Genomic DNA, 25,612 nt, shown 5'->3' on the forward strand with positions numbered 1-25,612 from the left:
CCCATGACCACCTCCTCAGCCCCTCTCCCTACCCGGACTGCTTGCATTCCTCAAGCACTATTTGGTAATAAAGTAAACACCCAGGCAAGAGGGAGTTCATGTTCGTAAAGTTTTGCAACAGTGTAAAAAAGTGACATCTGTAGAGTGCGCCAGAATAGCGGAGCATCTGAGTCACATGAAATATTTCAATGTCAAATGCAGGCAGTTCCAGATGAATGCAAATGAGAAAATTCGGTTACCTAAGTACGCCTCAAAATACTAACTAAAAGGAACCAAAATATGGATGTCATTAACTAATTAACCATCTGTCGCACTCCATGAGTCTGCCGTGCGTTTGTATGCCAAGCGGCATTCACCAAAATGAACATTTTTTGTGCGGGTTCATCTCGTCGTCTTGGGAGCAGCTGAAGGCGCTGGAGAACTGCTGCATGTGCATGAAGGGCACATTGCAGCGCTGCTCCGGGTATATGAGACGCTCGCCGATCGGCGTCGCCGCCGTGACTGTCCAGTTCCGTTCGTCCTCCCTGTCGCGGTCTGTTGCGCACAGCGTCAGGCAGTAGGCGAGAAAGAACAGTTTGCGGCCGTCTATGGTTTCCAGCCCCGGCAGCCGCTCGTCCAGCGACGAGGCCGGTCCGCCGCCGCTGCGTTGGTACCTCAGGAATGCGGCGAACAGCGCGGGTGCCGAGGTGAAGTCGCTGAAACGTTCCCTCTGCAAGTCCGCTGCTGCTGGTGCTCGATTGGGACGCGGCCCGTAGTTCTCGTAGGAGCGCGAGAAGCATGCCATCCGCTCCTTGTATTCCCTGCGTAGGCGATGCAGGGCGCGCGAAAGTGTTACGTTTGCTGCAAAATCGGGCGCGGTGCAATAGCCGGGCTGTCGTAACATTTCGAACAAGCGCTGTTTAAACGTTGGCGTATTGCTCCTTCCATAAGTGCGGTTCAAATGATAGCACGAGCTCTATGCAGTGCACGTTGATATCAGAACATTTAGCTGCTCCTTGGTCTGTTGCGAGCACCTACTTCCATCATGTGACTTCATAACTCATCTCAACGTTACTCATTCATTCATTCATTCATTCATTCATTCATTCATTCATTCATTCATTCATTCATTCATTCATTCATTCATTCATTCAATCAATCAATCAATCAATCAATCAATCAATCAATTATTAAATACTGCGCTTTATTACAGAAGGCGAAACATTAAGGTTATTGAGCTTTAACCTCGAGATTAGCTTTCCATGCATAACAAGCAGGTCAAAAGAAAACAGCGCCTGGAACTCAATTCCACACTGAAGCGGCATGATACAACCAATTTCATGCGGCCCCCCTTTCAAGAATAATCAGGCCACTAGACAATTAAACATGCACACATTTCTCATCCAACGTAGAGGGATTGTCTAGCCGCGACCAAGTTGTCGGTCCATTTGGCTTTAGTGGTTCTGATCCAAGATATCTTCGCCGCTAATATTGCGCTATTCTTTCCCTTCCTCTATCTACATGCGGTAGATAAACAGGAATGCCTCATTGATGCACAAGCCAGAGATCTAACGGATTCTAGATCGTGGCTATTATGAAACTTTTACTGACGCCAATGCAACAAAATACCGTGGACGATTGCTGGCACTAAACCATAGAGAAAGAGATTGGTAAAGAGCGGTCACTCGGCGAAAACCGGCCCCAGGAAATGACGCGCGACTTTTTGCGCTGCCGCCGATTGATGGATGGCGGCACCAATGTGCGCATGCGCGGACGCGCGCGCGACGGCACTCGCTGCAGCGGCAGCCCGCCGGAGCACTAGCAGACGACAAGAAGTTGTCGAAGGAAGCTGTGTGCTCGTGACTCGCCGCGCTTGTGCGGCACAGACCTCTCGTGGGCTGCTGCGCGGAACGACAGCGGTTTGAAACGACGGCAAGGTGAGCAACGTTTTTTGCTTAACTACGCTGCATTTCAAGCAGTTTACGCTGACCATGCCGGCCGGTGCCAATAAGTTTCGCAGCTCGTGAACAGGAGCGCCAGCTGTTCAGGCGCAGTTCGTTACGCCGTAACTCTGGCGGTTCCCACCACGGCGAGGTGTAATATGTTGTGTTCTCGGGAAATAGCTTCATTTCGAACAGTTTAGCTCGTAACGCTTGACAAAGTGGCATGTGAAGGCATCAAGGCACGCCGTTGCGCCAAAATGGCGTGTTCGCCGGCCGGTGCGGCCATGGTGACGCAGTTTGCCGAACGGCTAGTTTTGCTAAGTGTCGCGTTTAGCAGAGCAACGGTAAAGTGAGAAACGTTTCATTCTTGACTATCTTGTCAAACTACGCAGTATTTCAGGCAGTTTAGCTCAGTACGGCGGTCTGCGCTTCACAAAGTCGCACATGAAGGGCAGCCAACAGGCATGACCAAGCGCTCGCCGATATGGCTCGCCGGCCGCGATGACATGTGACATGCAAAGTTGTGCAGATGTGACATGGCGCGAGGTTTTGCGAACGGCTAGTTTTGCGTGGTGTCGCGTTTAACAGGGCAACCGCAAGGTGAGAAATGTTGCATTCTTGTAAAACTGCGAGGCATTTCGGGCTGTTTAGCTCAGCGCGGTGGTCTGCGCTTCACAAAGTCGCGTATGAAAGGCAAGCCAACATGGCGTGCTCGCCGGCCGCAGTGAGGCCAGGCCGCGGTTTTGCGAACGGCTAGTTTTGCGTGGTGTCGCGTTACATTTAACAGGACAACGTTGAAGTGAAAAATGTTTTATTATGCGGCAAGCTTCATTGCTTCAGCTGTTCAGTGCTCTTGAAGAATATTGTCGCATAGCGAGCTATGCCTATGTCGCGCGCCGTTTTCCGGACCCGTGCACAGCCGGGGAGCGGTCCTTTTTTTTCTTTTGCACGGCGTCGCTGTGCTTTCCCCTTCTTCTTGGGGGGGTATTCACGATGTACGCCGTTCGGAAAATGGTTAACGGCTGTGAAGGAGGCGAGCTGTTGAAAGCTCGCGTCCCAACCGGTTAACGCCTGAGGGCTTGGGGGCGACGGCTGAGAGCACGGACGGAACTTTGTGTTTTGTGCCGTCTGCGTCCTTGCGGCCCATGTGTTTTTGGTTTACCTTTTGTGTGTTTGGGTGCCAGGCGGAGATGCGCCGCGTCTTCTAGAAATTCACGCGGTGCTCGCCAGGAAACAACCTCGCGGGCACCGGCGTTCTATTGGTTTCTCAGCTGTAAAGAAAGTCGTCTCATTGGCTCCGATAAGCGCATTTCCGCCTGGTAACAAACACTGCCTGGAGAATCCTGAACAACGTTGGACAGAGGGGTTTTGGCGGCAAGTAAGGGAGGACGGCGACCATCCGAGCTGCTGCTCGGGACCCCTGCTCGGAAGATGTCGCGTTGGCGGACTGATGTGTTGTTAATTTGAATTAGTTGTTTATTTGGTACTACTGGATTCGCTTTAATTATTGTTTGAGTTCATCTTTATTAAATTCAGTTAACTTGTGTTATCAAACGAAATCGCCTGGTCCCTTTCTTCAATGCGGCGGAGCCGTCGTGCCGTCAAGAAAGTTCAACGTGCGAACACTTCGTTACAAGTGGTGGAAGGTGCGTGGTAACGACGACCCCGCTCTACCGGAGATGCGCCCCCATCTCAGGAGTGATCCGGACATGCAGGCGACAGCTGACTTCGCTACGATGACGAGCTCTCAACAGAGGATGTCCATCCCCCCTCCTGTTTTTAAGGGAACCCCTGAGGAGTCCGTGGCGGAATGGCTGACCTGCTACGAGCACGTATCATCGTTGAACGCTTGGGACGACGACACAAAGGTGAAATTTTTGTACCTTGCCCTTGATGGCGATGCGAAGAAGTGGCACACCACACAGCTGCTTACCGGTGCGCCGATTTCGTGGAGTGACTGGGCGGCGAAGCTCAAGACCTGCTTCAGCAGCCGCCACGCGACGGAAATCGCTCACCTTCGGCTGCAGAATCGAATACACCTGCCGTCGGAGACTCCGGAGCAATATTTTTATGATGTGCTGCAGCTGTGCGCCAGGGTCAACCGCAAAATGCCGGAAGAAGACAAATTGCGTCATCTGCTGCGGGGCCTGCAACCGGCGACAATGGAGAAGATGATAATATCCGATCCGTCCAGCTGCGCCGACTTCCTGCAGACACTGCAAAGCCTCAGTCGGACCGCGCTGATGGGTTTCACTTCCCGGGTGCTGCCGGCCACCGCAGCAAACACCACCTACCTGGCAACGGGACCCTGTGTTTGTAGTTCGGACATCTTGCCAACAGCTGGCAGCGCTAACAACGAGCCTCGTCCGTTGACTGTGCCGGGATCTGGGCAGCACCACCTACTTCCCACCTACACTGCTGCCTTCCATGGTCAACAACAAAGGCTCGCAGGTGAGCAAGATTTCAAGGCGATCGCCGCCTCTCTAGAATCATTATCCGGACGTCTAAAGACAATGGAAGAAGAAATTTTTCGTAGGCGCGCGCCATTGCCCCAGAGAACCTCGCGTGACGACGACGGACGGCCGCGATGCCGCTACTGTAACCGAAGCGGTCACATAGCTCGGAATTGTCGCCAGCGATGGAGAGACGAGGACCGCGAACAGAGAAATGCGCGCGACGAGCAGGCTCCCAATCCGGGAAACGGGAACGGCCGGGCTTAGGTGGTCAGCCTGGCCGATCTGTGAGCGTGATGACCGAAGACCAACTCCTCACGGTCCAAGTCGAGGCAAATAATTTGAAGACCACCCTTCTCATCGACACTGGCGCCTCCGTAAACATCATTTCTTCCAGCTTCGCGGCTAAAATTGCTTCAAAAGTCGAACTAACTGAGGGCCCTGCTTTTATCAAAGGAATCAGCGGAGACTTATTAGCACCTGTAGGAGAAACAGAAGTAGTGCTTCAATTCGGATCGACCAGATTCAGCGTAAGATTCATTGTCCTCAAGGACTGCCCTTATGAGTTGATAGGAGGGCTCCCATTTTGCCGGCAGGCAAACCTGCTGATTGACTTCCTCCGTAAACAACTAAAAATAGGGAGTGAAGTGTACCAGCTGCACCTCAATACTAGCGTGCAATCGCAGTCAAATGTGGTCACTGCACGAAGTAAAGACCAAGTTTCCATCGAGCCTCGTACGGAAGCCATTTTAAGGGTACACATACCGAGAGACGGAATTCAGCTTGTCGAGCCAAAGTCAACCCTTAGAAGTGGACTGCAGGTGGCGCGGACCGTCGTGAACGTGGTTGGTGGGATCGGAATCGTCCGTGTTGCAAACCCTACCTTGCTGCCGATAGTGGTACATCGCGACGCGAAGATCGGCTGGGCCACATCACTTCATGAGGCGCAACTCGGACTCGCCGTGCCACACGACCCCACTGCGACAGAGGACTTTGACGTCCAAACTGGGCCACACCTGACGCCATCTGAGAGGGATGAGCTCTTGTCCGTTATTCATAAGTTTCGTCACCTGTTTACCGGCGAGCACAATCCGATTCAGCGCACTCACGTAACGGAGCATGCTATAAACACGGGCAGCTCAGCACCCATTTGTCAACATCCGTACCGCCACTCACCCTTCGAGAGGGAGGTCATTAAAGCGCAAGTGGAAGAGATGCTTCGTGACGGAGTGATCAGAGAGTCGCACAGTCCCTGGTCATCGCCCGTCGTACTCGTGAAAAAGCCGCAGGGAGGTTGGCGTTTCTGCGTTGATTTCCGAAGGGTGAACGCGGTTACCGAGAAAGACGTGCACCCATTACCGCGAATCGATGACATTTTGGATCTGCTGCAGGGTTCTCGATATTTCACGACGCTTGACCTCACTTCAGGCTATTGGCAGGTAGGAATCCGCGAAGAGGACAAGTCGAAGACAGCATTCGCATGCGGCTCCGGTCTGTACGAGTTCAATGTCGTTCCTTTCGGTCTGTGCAATGCTCCCGCGACATTCCAGAGGATGATCAACAAAGTTTTGAGTGGTCTTCTCTGGAGGGTGTGTTTGGCTTATTTGGATGACATTGTCATTTTCTCGAAGACCATGAAAACTCACCTAGAGGACTTGGAAAAGGTGTTAAGTGCTCTTGATGAAGCCAACTTGCGTCTGAAGCCGGAAAAATGCAGCTTCGCGCAACAAGAAATCAGGTATCTCGGGCACGTGCTGACTGGAGAGAACATCAGACCAGATCCGGACAAAATAGCCGCGATCGAAAAGCTCCCAGCGCCAAAAAACAAGAAAGGAGTTCAGAGTTTCCTGGGAATCTGCAATTATTATCGGCGTTTCATCAAGGATTTCTCCCTTATCTCCCGACCTTTGACTAATTTGACAAGAAAGAATGTTTCGTTTGAGTGGGACACGGCATGCGAGGCGGCCATGCAAGCGCTCAAAGAGAAGCTGACTACGGCGCCAGTTCTGCGTCAATTCGAGCCAGGCAAGCCCATCGAAATCCATACGGATGCCTGTGACTACGGTCTTGGTGCTGTGCTGGTTCAAAAAGACGAGGGTCGGGAACATGTCATCGCCTACGCCAGCCGTCATCTCAACAAAGCGGAAGCTAATTACAGCACCACAGAAAAGGAATGTCTGGCTGTCGTTTACGCCTGTAGGCAGTTTCGACCTTATATATTCGGCAGTAACTTCACCGTGATCACAGATCAAGCCAGCCTCGCATGGCTGATGAATGTCAAGAATCCGAATGGACGCCTCATGAGATGGTCCCTGCTGTTGCAAGAGTTTGACCTGACTCTCAAACACCGCCCAGGCTTGAAGAACGCAGATGCAGACACCCTTTCTCGCCTGCCACGCGAGCCGGCACCGGTTAGTGAAGATAACTTTGCACCGCTGCTTGTGCTAGGTCGCGTGGATGTAGGCATGAAGCAGAGGGAAGACCCTTGGATGAGGGAAGTGATAGGACACCTGGAGAACCCGGATTCACCCGTTGCCAGAACACTGAAAAAAACGGCACGGTGTTTTCGAATGATCAACGGTGTGTTGCACAGGCGAGCGAAAGGTTTCGAGTCAGACTACGACGCACTGGTTGTACCAAAATGTTTGCGGTCAGAGGTGCTAAGGGGCTGCCACGATGATCTCACGGCGGGACACCTCGGGGTCAAGCGCACATGGGAGAAGATACGTAGGCGTTACTTCTGGCCTAAGATGTTCGCGCAGGTGTCAAACTACGTGCTGTCTTGCCCTGACTGCCAGACGCGCAAAGCCCCACCGGGCAAACCAATCGGGTTTCTCCAGCCTCTTCCTCCGGTGGGAATGCCTTTTAAACAGGTTGGAATGGACTTTTTGGGACCATTTACGAAGAGTCAATCCGGAAACCGCTACATCCTCGTGATGACTGATTACCACACGAAGTGGGTCGAAGCAGTAGCATGCCCGGCGGCTACAGCTGCTGAGGCCGCGCAGGGCTTTGTGCGAGAGATCGTCCTACGCCACGGGGCACCAGGCCGCATCATTACGGACCGCGGACAACATTTTGTTGCTTCCTTGATTGAGGAAATATTTAAAGCCATGGGTACAGACCACGTGAAAACAACAGCGTACCACCCGCAAACCAATGGCTTGTGCGAACGTTTCAACCGCACGCTTGCCGACATGCTCAGCATGTATGTCTCCTCGCATCATCGGGACTGGGACGAATTCCTGCCTTATGTTCTTTTCGCCTATAATTCGTCGCAACACGAAACGACAGGTTTTTCACCGTTTTTTCTTCTTCACGGACACGAGCCAACACTTCCTGTTGAGGTGGCCCTCGGTGTCGCGCAGGTCGACTGTGACGAAGTGGATGCTCACAAGGTGGTGCACCGGCTTCGCCAGGCGCGCCAAGTCGTAGCTCAGCGTGAGAAAGACCGGCAAGAAAAGAACAAAAGGGCATACGACTCCAAACGACGGGATGCTGTTTTCTATCCGGGAGACCTTGTGTACCTGTGGACGCCTTCTCGATCGAAAGGAAAGACCACCAAACTGCTCCACAGATACCACGGGCCGTTCCGTCTGCTCCGGAAGGTATCAGAAAATAACTGGGAGGTCATCGATCGCACCGGCCGAAAGCGGGATGTCGTCAACGCTGAACGTCTGAAACACTACCACCCACGGCTTGCTTCTGATGAGGACGCCGACGACGAGTCAGCAAACGGTGATCGTGGTGATGGTGTGCATGCGTTTGAGCGCTGTGTTCGTGTCTCCGCAAGGCCAAAACGTGTAGCGGCCTCGACCGTGAAAAACAGTGATCGCGGTACCTCTGCTGGAAGTGCGACTGAGACATATTCATACTCCGAATCAACATTTCAGTGTAGACCCACGGGAACTCGCACCAACCCCAAAGGAGTAAGGACCGATTATGACAGTGATACCGAGATGAGCGCGGACGGAAGTGTTAATTAATCCGCCGTGACTTTGTATATACTCCCGAATGTTTTGTGTTTTGTGTGAATACGTGCAAGTGGACATTTTGAGTGTGCCCTGTAACATTTTGACTGATATGCCAATGTTTTATTGCGTGTAAGTGTTCTTCTCTACCTTCCTGGTTGTAATCTGTTTCACCTGACATTTATATTTTCTCGTTTTTTCGGCATTGCGTATATTTTATTCAATTTTGGTATTGTTGTGTGGTCCTATCCAGTAGACGTAATTTCATTTTTGAACCTTGTACATAGTTATTCATAGCATTTCCTTGCGGTTTATTTGTACGGGCATGATTGTGACCGAGTGGGACACTCTTTTTCATAGGGGGGAGGTGTCGCATAGCGAGCTATGCCTATGTCGCGCGCCGTTTTCCGGACCCGTGCACAGCCGGGGAGCGGTCCTTTTTTTTCTTTTGCACGGCGTCGCTGTGCTTTCCCCTTCTTCTTGGGGGGGTATTCACGATGTACGCCGTTCGGAAAATGGTTAACGGCTGTGAAGGAGGCGAGCTGTTGAAAGCTCGCGTCCCAACCGGTTAACGCCTGAGGGCTTGGGGGCGACGGCTGAGAGCACGGACGGAACTTTGTGTTTTGTGCCGTCTGCGTCCTTGCGGCCCATGTGTTTTTGGTTTACCTTTTGTGTGTTTGGGTGCCAGGCGGAGATGCGCCGCGTCTTCTAGAAATTCACGCGGTGCTCGCCAGGAAACAACCTCGCGGGCACCGGCGTTCTATTGGTTTCTCAGCTGTAAAGAAAGTCGTCTCATTGGCTCCGATAAGCGCATTTCCGCCTGGTAACAAACACTGCCTGGAGAATCCTGAACAACGTTGGACAGAGGGGTTTTGGCGGCAAGTAAGGGAGGACGGCGACCATCCGAGCTGCTGCTCGGGACCCCTGCTCGGAAGATGTCGCGTTGGCGGACTGATGTGTTGTTAATTTGAATTAGTTGTTTATTTGGTACTACTGGATTCGCTTTAATTATTGTTTGAGTTCATCTTTATTAAATTCAGTTAACTTGTGTTATCAAACGAAATCGCCTGGTCCCTTTCTTCAATGCGGCGGAGCCGTCGTGCCGTCAAGAAAGTTCAACGTGCGAACACTTCGTTACAATATTCTTAGTTTAGTGGCTGCTATTTCACGCTCTGTAGAAATGTATTTTCAGATAGGTTCGGTTAGCCTGCATTTCCTGACCTCTACGTTGCAAGAGTAGCTTTTGTATCAATTTTACTAATGACAGCTTTTCTGTTCTGGACCGTAACTGCTGCTCAGAAAGTTTTCAGTACCCACCCACATGCACAGATGTGCGCTCGGTGCAGTGGCCTTACATTTCATTGCAACCTTCTGCATCATGTTCATTCCTTTTCCAACAGCACTGCATGGACCTACGGACTGCTGCCGAAGCACGGCAGATGCGACGAGTGAATGGTGTGGCCTTTTCTCAAGCGTTAGTACTCCTCTCTGCCCTGGACAATACAAGTTACCCTTGCTAAGGTAGCCGCGACTGGGACTGTGTAGTTTATGTATAATGCCTGTTTTGTTACACATCATTTGCAATAATTCGGAAATAACTTATGCTATTTTTTGTCTCTACCTAAGTGCTGTTTCTCACCTTGTGTATTTTTATTTTTCTGTATTGTGCACATCGCCTAATGTGTGTCAAGTATTGTCAATGCATCCGTGTACATCTGTTGCATCTCGTGTTTTATATGCAGCAAAATAAATTCATTTCACGAAGCACTTGGCGTCTTTTCTGCAATATTGTATTGCAAAGGCTGTGGCGCAGCTGCGTTGATGGGCAGTTTAGAGAACTGGGAATCTATTTTTTCTGTTGTTATGCATGCTGAAAATAAATAGAAACACTAGCAGACCATTTAAAACCAAAATAATGTGCCAAAAGGGCCGGGAAGGGCGCAGCGCATGGCTAGCATTCAAATCGCGCGCCCTTCAGCAAGACCGGATGTAGTTGCCGCCGGCCGCTTGGTGCACTACAGTCAAATGGGCCGCTGGGCCCTATGGGAGTGTCCGCTCTTTACCAATCTCTTTCTCTATGACTAAACTCTCAAGACAACTGGCTTTCGCGCTGCTAGCGGTATTCAGATGAACTATTGTCACGTAGTGGTGACAAGGCCGTACACGCCAAAAGAAAACACAGGCGTGATGGTACTGAAATAAACTGTTTATTGGGGCTGACTTGCGCCCGCAAAAGAACTAAGCAACTCGGCGGCGGCGATAGCAATAAACGTGCTCGTCGAACAAAGAATGCTCGTCACACTCGGCAACGCTCAATTTAAAGGCTGCACAGAACAATCTAGATAACGTCGCAAACAGCTACCAGCACGGGCTGGAACATTGTGGAAAGACACCCGAGTGGCCGGAACCTTCCAGACAGATCTCGGTGCGTCTTGCGCTACGACAAAACTGATAAAGGTGTGACTCGCGACATCGAGCAGTAACAAACAAAGATTACAGAACTGATACGCGGTCCAGAATCAGAGTGATAAGCCTGTATGCCGGCGGCTGTTAAAAAACAACAAATACTGTTTTGCAGGTTTCGCGGCATTACTCCCCCCTTAAAAAAACATCGCCTCGATGTTTCAAAACAAAGAAACTTAAACATAAACACTGCAAAGTATAAACACCACAGATTCTTTAACGCGCGTAATATGGCTTCAGTCGTACAACATGTACAATTTCTGGGCGTGCGCGTCGCCGTTGTGATGCTGATGTTCCGTCGGGAATGACTTCATAGTCCAGGGGTCCGACGCGGCGAAGGATTTTATATGGCCCAAAGTATCGACGCAACAACTTTTCACTTAATCCGCGACGGCGAATTGGTGTCCAAACCCACACTTGGTCTCCTGTATTGTACTCTGCGTGGCGTCGTCGTAAATTGTATCGTCGGCTGTCGGTGCGCTGTTGGTCTTTAATACGCAGCCGTGCGAGTCGTCGGGCTTCCTCTGCACGCTGCAGGTAGGCGGCGACGTCAAGGTTGTCCTCGCTGGTTACGTGCGGCAGCATTGCGTCGAGCGTCGTCGTGGGCTCCCTGCCGTACACAAGCTTAAACGGGGTCGCTCTGGTCGTCTCCTGGACTGCCGTGTTATACGCGAAGATCACGTACGGCAAGATGGCGTCCCAGGTCTTGTGTTCAGCGTCGACGTACATAGCGATCATGTCCGCGATCGTTTTGTTCAGGCGCTCCGTAAGGCCATTGGTCTGGGGATGGTACGCAGTTGTTCGTCGATGGCGTGTGTGACTGTATTCCAGGATGGCTTGCGTCAACTCTGCCGTAAACGCCGTTCCCCTGTCCGTGATGAGCACTTCTGGGGCGCCGTGTCGCAAGAGAATTTGTTCGACAAAAAATTTGGCGACTTCTGCCGCGGTACCATTTGGTAGTGCTCTTGCTTCGGCGTAACGGGTAAGGTAGTCAGTGGCCACGATGATCCACTTGTTACCCATAGACGAAGATGGAAAGGGGCCGAGGAGATCCATCCCAATTTGTTGAAAGGGCAGGATTGGGGGCGGAATCGGGTTTAGTAGTCCTGCTGGTCTGTTCGGCGGCGTCTTGCGTCGTTGGCACTCACGACACGTCTTCACGTAGTGGGCAACTTCGGCAGGCAGTCGCGGCCAGTAATACTTCTCCTGGATTCGACGCAACGTGCGCGCAAATCCGAGGTGGCCTGCTGTTGGCTCATCGTGCAACGCCTGCAGAATTTCTTGCCGAAGGGTTTTAGGCACTACGAGAAGCTGCGCGGTCTTGTTAGGTGCGAAGTTCTTCTTCACGAGGAGGCCATTGCTTAACGTGAAGGATGATAAATGTCGTCTGAACACACCAGGAGGGGAAGCGGTCTTTCCTTCCAAGTAATCGGCTAGCGCTTTCAGCTCAGGGTCTGATCGCTGTTGTTCTGCGAAACTGTTGGCGCTTACCGGTCCCAAAAAGGCGTCATCGTCATCGTCCTTCGGGGGAGAATCGACGGGAGCGCGGGATAAGCAGTCTGCGTCGGAATGCTTCCTGCCCGACTTATAGACTACAGTCATGTCAAATTCTTGAAGTCGTAGGCTCCATCTGGCAAGGCGGCCGGAAGGATCTTTCAAATTAGCCAGCCAGCAGAGCGCGTGATGGTCGCTTACCACCTTGAATGGTCGGCCGTATAGGTATGGACGAAACTTAGAAGTAGCCCAGATGATCGCAAGGCACTCCTTCTCGGTCGTCGAGTAATTGACTTCGGCTTTTCTGAGAGACCTGCTAGCGTAGGCGATTACTTTTTCCTGTCCGGCAGTCTTCTGGACGAGAATGGCTCCTAGGCCTACACTGCTCGCGTCGGTGTGAATTTCGGTCTCGGCGTTTTCATCAAAGTGGCCAAGTACAGGAGGGCATTGCAGGCGGCGCTTAAGTTCGTTGAAGGCTTCTCCTTGCGGCGCTTCCCATTTAAAAGGTACGTCAGCCTTTGTAAGCTGCGTCAACGGTTCGGTGATCCGCGAAAAGTTTCTGACAAATCGTCGATAATAAGCGCACAGCCCAAGGAATCGGCGCACAGCTTTCTTGTCGGCAGGCGGTGGGAATTGTGCGATTGCAGCTGTTTTCTCCGGGTCTGGGCGAATACCGTCCTTGCTAACGATGTGACCTAGGAACCGGAGTTCTTCGTAGGCGAAGTGACACTTCTCTGCTTTTAGCGTTAGTCCCGATGACTTGATGGCTTCCAGCACTGTCTGTAGTCGTTTTAGGTGGTCTTCAAAGTTTGACGAGAAGACAACAACGTCGTCCAAATACACCAAACAAATTTGCCACTTCAAGCCTGCCAGGACTGTGTCCATTACTCGTTGAAACGTGGCTGGTGCGGAGCAGAGCCCAAATGGCATCACCTTGAACTCGTAAAGGCCGTCCGGTGTGATGAATGCGGTCTTTTCGCGATCTCTTTCGTCGACCTCAATTTGCCAATATCCGCTCTTCAGGTCCATCGATGAGAAGTACCTTGCATTGCAGAGCCGGTCGAGAGTGTCGTCGATGCGGGGAAGCGGGTAGACATCCTTCTTCGTTATGCTATTCAAGCGGCGATAATCAACGCAGAAGCGAAGTGTGCTGTCTTTCTTCTTGACCAAAACGACTGGTGCCGCCCAGGGGCTGTTCGATGGCTGGATTACGTCATCACGCAGCATTTCCTCAACTTGATCGCGAATGGCCTGGCGTTCTCGCGGCGATACACGATAAGGGCTTTGGCGCAGAGGTCGGGCGTGTTCGTCCGTTATTATGCGATGCTTGGCCAGTGGTGTTTGTCGTACCTTCGATGACGATGAGAAGCACTCCCCGTAGCTTCGAAGCAGACTTCGAAGCTACGGGGACAAATACTGGACAAATACGGGGACAAATACTGCAACAAATACTGTTTTGCAGGTTTCGCGGCACTATACAGCACAATGAAAATGGTGGTGCAGAATTTAAGATGCTTTCACTCCAGCGCGTACACCGATGCAAGAAAATAAAATAAAAATAACATACGGTTTCGTTTGGTTTGTGAGGGTTAACGTCCCAAAGCGGCCTCCGTCTAAAAGCGGCCGCCGCGGCCGGGATTCGATCCCACATCCTTGGGCACAGAAGTCGAGCGCCCCAACTACTGCACCACCGCACGCGTTTAGATCCACTTAACAAATTAAGAACAGCAAAAGCAGTTTTTTGGCATAGTTTTGCTTGGCGGTTTAGTACAACAACAAAGGCGCAGTATCCGTCGCACTTTTTCTGTGGACACCTGACCCGCGCTGTAAGGGAAAGGAGGAAGTGAAAGTGGAAAGAGAAAGAGGGGCAGTAGTGGATGCCTACGAGTAATTTCCACCTCCCGGGGATCTTTAACGGCCCCGTCGCGTTGGTGCAGTGGTTAAGATGCCCGACTACTGTGCCGGAGTAAGCTGGTTCGATTCCGACTGTCGGCGGCTGCGTTTCGATGAAGGCGAAACGGATAATCATCCTTGTGATGTGTGATGTGAGTGCATGTTAAAGATCTCCAGGGGATCGAAATTACTCCGGAGCCCTCCACTACGGCACCCCTTTCTCCTTCCACGTTCATTCCCACCTTTCTCCCTTCTCTTATGGTACGGTTCAGGTGTTCACAGAACAAGTGCGAGACAGACACTGCGCCTTTCCTTTCCTGTGAACCAATTTATTATTATTTATTACCGCGCGCTGACATCGCACAGCACGCGGACACCTTTTCGTTTCGCCTCCACTGGAACGCAGCCGTCGGGCACTCCAGAACAGTAGTCGTACATCTTAGCAGCGGCGCCACCGCGGCAGGACAGGTTTAACATTAGAAGACTGGTACAGACATTGGCAGAGTGTTACAGTCTTTAGTGAAATTTTATGTGGATTTATAGGAAAAGGAAGGCATTGCATCAGTCCAACTTCTCGGTGGGCACCTGAATAGGGCCGTAAGGGAAGGAAGGAAGATGCGAGTGAATGTGGAGAGAGAGGTGCCGTAATAGAGGGATACGGATTAATTTCGACCACATGAGGATCTTAACGTGCACTGACGTCGCACAGCACACGGACGACCTGTATCGAAACACAGCTGTCGGCGGTCTGGTTCGAGCCTGGGTGCTCCGTATTAGTAGCCGGGTGCCTTAAACACTGAGCCACCGCGGCTGGGCTAAATAATAATAATAATAATTAGTTTACAGCAAAAAAAAAAGAAACAATATTTGTCACACTTCTTGCGTGGACACCTGTACCACGCCGTAAAGGAAGGGAGGAAGAAGGGAGTGAAATTGAAAAGACGTGCCGTGGTTGAGGGCTTTGTGTATAGTAACTTAAACGCCTGGGGAATTGACGTGCACTGTCATTGTACAGCAGACAGATGCTTCCGTTTCGCCTGCATCCAAACGCAGCTGCTGATGGAAAACACTGCACAGATAATACAGGAGGTTATGCACGAGCTGACCCTGAGGGGCGAGCCCTCATAAACACTAGATGTAGGCCTCCAGTTCGGAACCCCACTGACGTCTGCCGTCGCTCGGGTTCGCCCGACAAAGGACCGTTGGGCTTGAAGGTCAGAGCAGTCGATCAGGGTTGCTTCCCAGTACTGCCGGGTTGGTTTTGGCTGAGAGGGGGAGCGGGATTGGAGGGGCAGGCCCACACCATACGGTAGATGTCCAAAGACACCGCCCCACAGTGTGGGCAGCTGCCAGAGAAAGCAGGGTAAAAATGTTTTAGAGCTGCCGGGCCCATCAATGTATGCTGTGGCCAGAGATTGATACTAATTGCACCTGTGTTAGCCCATATATTTAATTCAGCACTCTCAGCAGGTGTGTTCCCAAAGGACATGTAACTGGCGCGCGTTATCGTAATTCATAAGGGAGGTGACAGAAATAATATAACTACCGTCCAATATCCATTTTACCAATATTTTCTAAAGGGCTAGAAAAAACAATTAGCATTCGAATGGATACTTTTTGTCAAAAACACAGTCTGTTGACTGAATGTCAGTTTGGATTCAGGAAACAGCGTTCCACAGAAAATGCTTTGCTCACCCAAAAAGACATCATCTTGGAAAACATAGAAAAGTAACTAATGACTTTGGGAATCTATATTGATTTCAGCAAAGCCTTTGATCGTGTTAATCACAATCTGTTAATAGACAAGATAGAAAAATATGGTTTCCGTGGTAAGTGCACTCGATTAATTCGTTCATACTTATTCTCACGCTAACAGTTCGTTGAAATTAATGACCATAAGTCACAAATACGATCCATACAAAGTGGTGTGCCTCAGGGCAGCATTCTTGGTCCAGTCCTTTTTCTATTTTATATAAATGATATAGTGCTAATAGATAATGTGTCCAAATTTGTCATCTACGCTGATGATTGTAACATATTTTTTAGTGGAAAAAATGTGACCGATATTCTACCACTTGCAAGCTCAGTTTGTTTTCGGCTGCAGGATTGGACCGAGAAAAACAACCTCTTATTAAATGAATCAAAAACAAAATGTGTTTTGTTCCGCGCACCCAGTACATGTCTGAAAATGCCTGAAACCATCATCATTGGTCCATATATAATTAATAGAGAGACATCTGTGAAAACATTTGGTGTTATTTTCTCTGAACACATACTTTGGAACGACCATGTCGATCATCTTTGCTCAAAAGCGCGAAAAGTAGTTGGCATTCTCAATAAAAATCGACATTTATTTCCTGCCAAAATTAAACAGCTTTTGTATAATTCCTTATTCCATTCCGTGCTCAGTTACTGTGCACTGGTGTGGGGAAACACTAGTGCGCATAATTTAAACAAACTAATCTTACTACAAAAAAAAAAAAGCTGTTAGGGCGATAGAAAGCGTTCCATTCAACGAGCATACTAGACCTCTATTCTACAAGTACAAAATAATGAAAGCCGATAGCATATACAAGTACAAACTAATAAAAAGTTACACTGCAGCAATGCAGGGCAATTTAGATACATTCCTCTCACTCGCCAATCTCCATAAGGAAGAATACATATACCCTCATCGCCATAAACTATACCATGGAAAGTTCCCGTCACGCGCACAGGTTATGGCCGCCAACGCGTTGAATACACACTCCCCCACACACTCAATGACTTTGCGAAGCAAGACATATACAATACGAAACTTAACAAAAGGGACATAGAGCAGTTATTTATAAAATAGCATTAGTGTAACTAGATGTTTCTTTTTACTTTAGTTTTGTACAGTTCCTAGTACACTGAACAAAAATCTGAAATGTTACAAAGCTGTCATTGTTGTCAGGGTGGTTGGAGCTTTGTCAAACTGCTATTGTGCAGCTTTTTCTCCCACTCCCTTTTTTCGCCATGTATTTTTTGTTTTCGGTGAAAATAAAAATTGATTGATTGATTGATTGATTGATTGATTGATTGAATTACGACATCTCTAAATGTATAAGCCGGATTAGGATCGGCGTCCTAGTCGGAGGGAGAGGAGGAAGAAATTTATCGAAGAAAGAGCGCGCGGGCGGCAGCGTCGCAGCCTCGTTTCCAGCCATCCCCTGGTGAGCAGGAGCTCCCAAATAATATATCGGTGAGCGGGGTATGTTTGAAGAATTTGATAGGCTAGAAAAGGAGTTCAGCCTTGTTCGATGTTCTGACAGATCCCTAGCGAGTCGGAGGTTATATATTTTGAATCAGGTTGGGAAGCAACCAATGTTATGTCCATGGCGACCTCCCCCGCATGAGTTATGTTGCGGACCCTGAAGCTAAGACTGTTGACTGTTTTCGCCTCGTGGACGACTGCGACCATGTACCATCCCTCAGGGCATACATGGCAAAATTACTTTTGAAAAGGAATTAAATTACATTACTAATTACTTTGCTGAAAATCGCAGAAAAGTAAATAAATTACATTACTCATTACTGCTCCCAAAAAAAGTAATGAAATTACATTACAATTACTTTTACTGAGTAATTAAATTACTTTTAAATTACTTTCTAGTTTCCATCCAGGCAAAAACTAAGCAAAGCTAGTAAACAAAACAACAACTTGTTCTCCAGACGCGAAGCACGCACGATCTTTCGTCTTCCCGTCAAATTCCGTCCTAGAGAGCTATTCCTTCTCTCTCTCCTACAGTACGTGCCATTACAAAAACAAGACTACCTCAAAAAAAAAATAATAAAACACGGTCGAACGGTCCTGAAATGACCGGCGAACCCAGCATCTTGCTGGCCCGGAGCTGTCTCCGCCATTTGAAGGGCCCGAAGAAGCTAGCTTATTTATTGCTTCCGCAGTCCCAAGAATCGATGTCGGCACATTTGTGCTCACTGCTCAGTAATGCTCAAGCCCCGGTGCCTCACGTCATGGACCCTTCTGCTTATCTCCCTCAACCCCAATCCTCCTTCGCCCCGTGGTGTTGAGTGTAACCAGGCACCACTGTGCCCTAGCCGACGCAACAGGGAGTGGCGCTACGCCGCGCTCCAAACTAGTTTTCAGCTCCAGCCTTCTTGCACCATCTCTCCCTTTAGCATTCCCTTGACGCCTTGTATCCTGCGGCTTGGAGAATGGTTGAGGTCTCAGACGCACTGTTCTGCTCAACTCTGTCCCCCTTTGCCGATCCGTTACGCTGGCTTCGCTTGCCGCACGCCGTTCCTGCTTTCACGGCACTCTACTTCGTCATATGTTGAAGGAGTAGTGGCGCATTTTAGCAAAAGTAATTTCGAAAGGAATTAATTACTTTTGCTGCGAAATTACTGCCAAAAGTAATTCATTACATTACTAAATTACCAAGCCGACAAAGGAATTCATTACATTACAAATTACCGAGAAAAGTAATTAAATTACAGTAATTCCATTACTGTAATTCAATTACTGCCATGTATGCCTCAGGGTGTGGGTCGGAGGCGTCCACATAATAAATGTCGGGCTTGGAACCATAATGGCGTGTCAGAGCTTCCGCCCGCGCCCGCGCAGACGCCGGCCGTCATGGTCTTTGCGTGCCATTTTGGCGGGAACACGGCGTAAGCGTAGGGCACATCTTCACGGCGCTGGAATGCGTACCCGTTCTTCCATAAGTATGGTGTGTTGGATGTGGAGCCGGGCTCGAAGGCGACGAACCGATTGAGTATGCGACTAACTCGTATGGGGGTTGGTAAGGTGTACTTCCATCAATCCCTGAAATTGTTCATTCCCAGCGCAATGAGGAGCAGGTTGGAGGTGTTCACCGGGATATGGAGGGCACGATTAATGGTTTTGTGGAGAATGAGTTCGAGGGCATCCTTATCTTGCTTTCGCAGGCGGAGGTGTGGAGTCGATAACAAGATTCGTCTGGTTACGAAGGCGTTTGCCAGCCGCACGGCATCTTTACTTCGTAACCCCTGCGTTTATTAAAAACTTGGCGGACCATGCGGTCCACCTGGTCCCCCATCTTACGAATTTTTGCCAATGTGGTGTCTGGCTTGCGGTGTTTGGGAATGAAAAGTCCCAGTGCTCGGACGTCCTGTGTTTCTGGAATTGGACCCGATTGAAAGGAAAGCTGAATTTTGGTAGTGCATTTAGGTGAGGGGCGGATGTGCCCAAATTCATACTTTTGTGGGTGCATTGAAGGTCGCAGGAACGTGCATAGGGGTCCACTATAGTCTTCGCCTGCTGAAGGTTGGCCTCACTATATCCAAGCGAAAGTGGCGTGGCTCACAGGGTGATGCCGTAGGTATACAGAACATGCTCGCGACAGCACCCAGCTAGACAGGCACGTGCATCATGGACAAATTGAATGGCAGTGGAGAAAGCACTGCACATTGCGGCGTTACCGTGGTGCCTAGTAGGAAGAGACCGTTTTCGGGATCCCGAATAAGAGTGGCGGTCCGTGAGGAATTGGCGGGTGTATTCGAAGGCACGGTGGCAGCAGTTGGTTTTACTTATATGAGTGAGAATAAAGTCGTGAGTTACACTGTCGAATGCTCCCTTAAGATCCAGGGCGAGTACGACCCTGTCGGTATGAGGGCACTCGAGGAGATGAAGAACTTCCTGATGTAGTTGAAGCAAGACATCCTGTACCGATATGTGTGGGCGAAATCCGTGTATAATGTCCGCGAAGACGTGTTGTGCTTCAAGGTATTTCGACAACCGATCCCGCACCATATAGTCTCCATAATTTCGCCCACAGAAGAGGTAAGAGAGGTGGGGTGGAGGTTCTCCATGTAAATTGATTTGTCGGCCTTTGGGATGAAAGTGACCACAGCAGTTTTCTAATCAATGGGAGTGGCATGTCTCCTCGCCAAATTGCATTGATGTAGCCCAATGAAGTCGGATAAGCTGAGTCGAGGAGGTTGGCTAGTAATTTATTAGTGAATATATCCCGGCCCATTTCAGTGCCACGTTTCATTTTGGCCAGGGCCGCTCGTAGGTCGAAGAGCTGGAACGCTTGATCCAGCTCAACGTTCTCTGAGCCTGCATAGGGTGGTGGTCAAAACATTTATTAACAATTAAGTGGTTATAGAGAGGTGGTTGGGTTAGAGCCTTATTGGCCTCCTTCCCTCACAATACTAGATGGAGCCCCGAGGCACCATTGGCAAGTAACACCGTCCGTTGAACCAATACCTTTTGAGCCTTGAGATCTTGACAGCCGAGCAGGGCCGCCTCCCAGTCCTCTCTAGTTGGATTGGGGTTGGGGGAATGGATGGGTTTGACTGGCACGCCCAGACCATGTGGAAGGTGTCAGCCACCTTCCCACAGTACTGACACGCACCATCAAAGGACGGGTTGAAATGTTTAAGCACCGCCGGGCACAGTACTGTATTAGTAAAAAATTTGATGAGGAGGCGTTCGTCAGCGCGATCCAGTCTCTTACAAGGGGCCGGGTAGCGCCTGTGCTCCTCCTTGTAGTAATCGGTGATGTTTTTGAATGTAAGGGCCAGATTGTCTGATTGGGAGTAGGCTTCCAAGGACAGGGAGATAGCCCGGGGAGAGAGTGCACGGGCGGCCTGATCGGCCTGTTCGTTTCTCTTGAGTTCCTGGGGAACGGGTGCACAAATGAGGTTATGCGGAGTTGGGTCTATGTATCGGCAGCTAAATTGCAGGATACGCCGGGCAAGCGGGGGAGCGGCCATCCCAGCCTATAGTTCCGACAGGCCCCTCGCGAGTCGATGATGATGCATATGTTACGACTTGGGGATGCTGAGAGTTAGAGCAATAGCAATCTCCGCCGCGTGAGTTGTGCTGTATGCTTTGAAAGTTAGCCCGTTAGCCATGTTTGTGTTGTGTGCAACTGCAGCCGTATACCACCCCCCTGTGGTATGGTCCGGCAATATTCACATAATATATGTGTTGCTGGTGACCCTAGTGTCGCTCCGATGCTTCCGCGCGCGCCTGCAGCTACGACGGTTATGGTCTTCTTTGGACATGTTGCGGGGAAGGGGTCGGACCCGGAGGGCGCGGCTCCAGAGTTCTGGCACTCTCACCCTTTCCTCAATGTGGTAATCGCGTTTGATGTGTAGTCGGTTCAAGGTTGTCCTGTATGGCGCATAAATATATTTCCCTTAATTTGGGCACGATTTGTGTAGTATTTCTAGGGTATGGATTGTGTGCTGAAGATGCTTCTAAGTTTCTATACGGGTCTGAGATGTATCAGTGAGGGCGCGAAAGAAGCGTCGTGTGTTTCGGCTGGAAATTTGTCGCGCTGCCACGTTGCACCTGTCCAGATACAGTCGGCTAGCTAGGCCGCGTACTCAGCCGCTCTCTGGGTGAGTTCGGCAATTAGAGCTTTAAGCTTTCTATTATACTTATGCTAGCGCCATCGGCGGACGAGGCAGTGACGAGCTGCCCATATGTGGAGGAGGTGGTTGTCCACATTTGAGATCACCTCTGAGAGCTTAATCTGAGTTTCGGTGGAGCGAAATTGTCAAACCAATTGCTGGGACCATGAGGTGTAACCATGCTCTATAATGACGTTTGTGTTGTCGAAATTTTGCCAAAATGTCGTCCAGTCTCGGATACAGGCTTGTGTTGTAGGTTAGAAGAGTGGACAAGTTCCAATTGTGGTATATTATAATTCAATGGTCGCTGCCAAGGGTTTCCTCGGAGTTGATTCAGTCTGCATTTTGGATGCTATAAGTAAAGGCAAGGTCCGGGAAGGTGTCTTATCATGGAGTTACTCAGTCGGGTTAGATGGACTAGGTCAGTGCAAAGAGTGAAGCCAAGCGTGGACGCAAGCTCCGCCAATCTGCGCCCTCACTTTTCTTCGCAGTGCCGGCGGTCAGGTTCGATCCCGGGTATTCCGAATCAGCAGCCGGAAGTCTTAACCACTGAACCAGCGGTTAAGACTACCGCATGCTGTGCGGTGCCAGTGCACGTTAAAGATCCCCGGTGGTCGAAATTACTCTGTAGTCCTCCACTACGGCACCTTTTTCTCTCTTTCCGCTTTTACTCCCACGTTCATACCTTCCGTTACGGCGCGGTTCGCGGAAAAAGTGCCCCGCCGGGGTGGTGCAGTGGTAAGACGCCCGACTACTGTGCCGGTGCACCCGGGTTCGAACCCGACCTCGGCGGCTGCGTTTCGATGGAGGCGAAACGAAGAGGAGTCCGTGTGCTGTGTGATGTCAGCGCACGTTAAAGATCCCCAGGTGGTCGAAATTACTCCGTAGCCCTCCACTACGGCTCCTCTTTCTCTCTTTCCACTTTCACTCCCACCTTCCTCCCTTCCCTTAAGGCGCGGTTGAGGTGTCCACAGAAAACAAGTGAGACAGTTACCGCGCCTTTCCCTTCCTATAAATCAATCAATCAATCAATCAATCAATCAATCAATCAATCAATCAATCAATCAATCAATCAATCGCGGAAAAAGTGACAGATAAGGCGCCTTTACATTGTTATAAATAAATAAATAAATAAATAAATAAATAAATAAATAAAATAAAAAATAAATGCTTAAGCTATTTTTTGAGGAAAGGAAGCCGAAGTAAGTCTCATTTCTCGGTGGACATATGCACAATTAAAGGCATACAATCGGAGGCACATATGTGCCTCCGATTGTATGCCTCCGAAAATGAAGTTTTACTTGTTATACCGGCTACGTCTACCACATAGACCTTGGCAATTTTCTAGTGAGTCTAGTGCAGAACAGATCCGTACGCCGCATCGTGGCTGCCACAGTCCTCCCCTCTTTCCCAAATATCCTCTTTAATTTATACTATGCACACGTGGATACTCCTTCAACGGAAGCGCCGTTCAAGTGAGAAAGCCGCATTACAAGCAGATTGTATGTGTTTAGTTAGGTACCGTCTGTTGCAGAAGTTTGCGGCCCAACGCGCCGGGCAGAGGAGCAGTATCTCTCCCGAGAGGCGGCGCTGCGCCCGCCGGCGCTGCCTCGTGACGTAGCTATAAAGAGTGAGGAGGCTTGTTCTCTTCTCCTCATCCCGCGGTTGATATCGCACATCTTTGCTCTCAGCCGCGGGATGAGGGGAAGAGAACAAGTCTCCTCACTCTTTATAGCTGCGTCACCAGGCAGCGCCGGCGGGCGCAGCGCCGCCTCTCGGGAGCGATACTGCTCCTCTGCCCGGCGCGTTGGGCCGCAAACTTCTGCAACAGACGGTACATATTCGACAGAGTGCTATAAATTCACAAAGTGGGTAGTGGCAATTTGTAAGGGGATGCTTTAGAACCGCTTCACAGGAAAGTGCGCGATGCATTGGATACTGGTGAGAGGGCGAGTTCGCACAGGAAAAGAGGAGACTGATCTGCCATTCCGCCAATTCTCAGCGTTTCTTGGGAAGAGCAACTATAGAGCGTCGTCTACGCACGGCGAGAAGCTTTAACGCGAAAGCGTTAAATGCCCCGTTTACTAGAAAATGCAGCGGCGGCGCAGTCAGCGTCGTTGCTGGCGTTGTGAGCAAAAAATTACGAGCATGGCGCTAGCAGGTGGTAGCTGCCAGCTTATATGGCAGCGCATTGATTGGACGTAAGGTTGCCCGACGTTACGTTGGGGCAGGAGTGTCAACTCGGGCTTCTCCTTTCATATGGGATATCCGAATCAGCCTGCAGGATCTTGCATTCATATACCTCTTGACCACGAAGGCACATTCATGTGCATTGGTTAAATCGGGGCTTTGTATGTCACGCTGTCCCGATAAATTTTTGGACGACTTGGTGCGAGCGATGTATCCCGTGAACCAGACAGCTGGTTCGTCAGCTTGATAGGTTGTCGAGAGTAGCGTATGAGGGAATGAAGACGGTGGTTTCTGGATAGGAGGACTCACCTTATCATGTCTGTCATGCTGCCCAGATGGTCTTTGCATATAAAAAAATTTAGGGGCACTTTGGATCACTAAACTGCGATAAGGCGAAAACCTCTATTGCGCGTGGTCCGAAGCTCTCCACTACGGCACCTCGTTCTCTCTGTTTTCACTCTCACCTTCTCAATACGCGACAGCGTAAGCTACCAGCCAACATATAAAGCCCCGCTTTAATCGATCCATATGAACGTGCCTGCGTGGCCTAGTAATAACGTGAATGCAAGGTCCTGGCAGGCTGATTGTGATATCACCCTCCCATATGAAAGGAGAGGCCCGAGTTGACAGCTCCTGCCAAATATAATGCCAGGAAGCCCTACGTCCAGTTAGTGCTCGGCCATGACAGCTGCCAGCTACCGGCTCCCACGTAACGAAAGCGTTACGGGCGGACTGACATGATCCGCAAACCTGAGCCATTAAAGGCTATTGCCTTAATATTGGTGCTCCGAGATGTGTACTATTAAACGTGTAATGATGCACGCGCGTGTTCAATTGGAAACGGGGAACCGAGGAGACACGAAACACGCGTCTGTTAAAACCACTTGACTATATCGCTTCCTACTCACTGGAAGGTCTCTGGGCGCCATTGGTCTGATGCGTCGCGAGCATCCGCAATGTCCCGGCTCAGTGCCTCATAGAACCCTCGCATGAGTTCGCGGGCTAGAAGCTGTCCGAGACCGGCGAATTTAACAGCCCCTGGCAGAACAGGTGTGAACAGCGGGGGCCCAAGCGAGGCCGGATGGAGCACGACGTGGTTGCTGTCGGCATCGAAAGAGGGCAGCGTTCCCAGAAAGGCCAGTTCGACGGGGCTTCCTCCACGCGGTTCCAGCAAATGCTGCGTCATTGCCAGCGGTCATGCGTCATATAGCGACGGTGATATTGAAGCGGGAGCTTCACTACGCCAGCCAGCTCGAGCCTTCAGCCTAAGTGTCAGTGGGGGCCAGACATTACGCCGGGTCGTCAGACGGTACGTCTGGCAGGAGCTTCCAACTCGGTTCTATACCATTTCAAATGGAGGAGCAGCATATGAATAATCCTGCCACGACCCTTGAATTCACGTTACCTCTAGGCCACGCAGGCACGTTTATGCGGCTTGGTTAGAGCTGAGCTTTACATGTGGGCTGGTAGCCTATGTGCTATCGCATCATACCCTTAAAGGTGGATATTAAGTGTCCCTCATAATTTTGAAGCGGAAGCTTCACGAAACCATGCACAAATTTAGCCACTACTTAACCTTGTGTTTAATCACACTTTCGGCCACAGGCGTCGCCAGGCAAAAGATTCTTCCGTTTGCATGGCAAGTTTAACCAGAACCCCCAGCTAATTTTTTTTTTTTGGCGGGTGTCGTCTTTTTTAGACACGTCTACTTCTGTCTGCGCCCATTGGCTCGAGCGGCCGCGTGAGCCATCGGTCGATGGGGCTCGAGCCAATGGACGCAGAGTTAGGTAGGCGTATGTCTAAAATGGCGACACCCGTAGAAAAGCACTTAGAGTCATAG

The 25,612-nt window shown here is 50.2% G+C and overlaps 1 protein-coding gene across 1 annotated transcript; it reads right to left on the reverse strand.

Moving 5' to 3' along the window:
- Positions 1–352: 352 nt before the first annotated feature.
- On the reverse strand, positions 353–24,958 carry LOC146184982 (neprilysin-4-like). Its single transcript, XM_084605856.1, has 2 exons — positions 24,681–24,958; positions 353–800 (listed from the first exon to the last, which is right to left on the reverse strand). The coding sequence occupies exons 1-2, from the start codon at positions 24,956–24,958 to the stop codon at positions 353–355; spliced, it is 726 nt and encodes a 241-aa protein (XP_084461982.1).
- Between the last annotated feature and the right edge of the window lie 654 nt (positions 24,959–25,612).

This window comes from Amblyomma maculatum, chromosome 6 (assembly GCF_055883805.1).
Source record: "Amblyomma maculatum isolate TAMU_Amacu chromosome 6, ASM5588380v1, whole genome shotgun sequence".
NCBI classification, from domain to species: Eukaryota; Metazoa; Arthropoda; class Arachnida; order Ixodida; family Ixodidae; genus Amblyomma; species Amblyomma maculatum.

Excerpts from the sequence above, each read along its gene's own strand:
- LOC146184982 (XM_084605856.1), bottom strand. The coding sequence starts at position 24,958 with ATGACGCAGCATTTGCTGGAACCGCGTGGAGGAAGCCCCGTCGAACTG. Across the intron at positions 801-24,680 it reads TGGCGCCCAGAGACCTTCCA|GGAATACAAGGAGCGGATGG; the intron begins GTGAGTAGGAAG and ends TCGCCTACGCAG.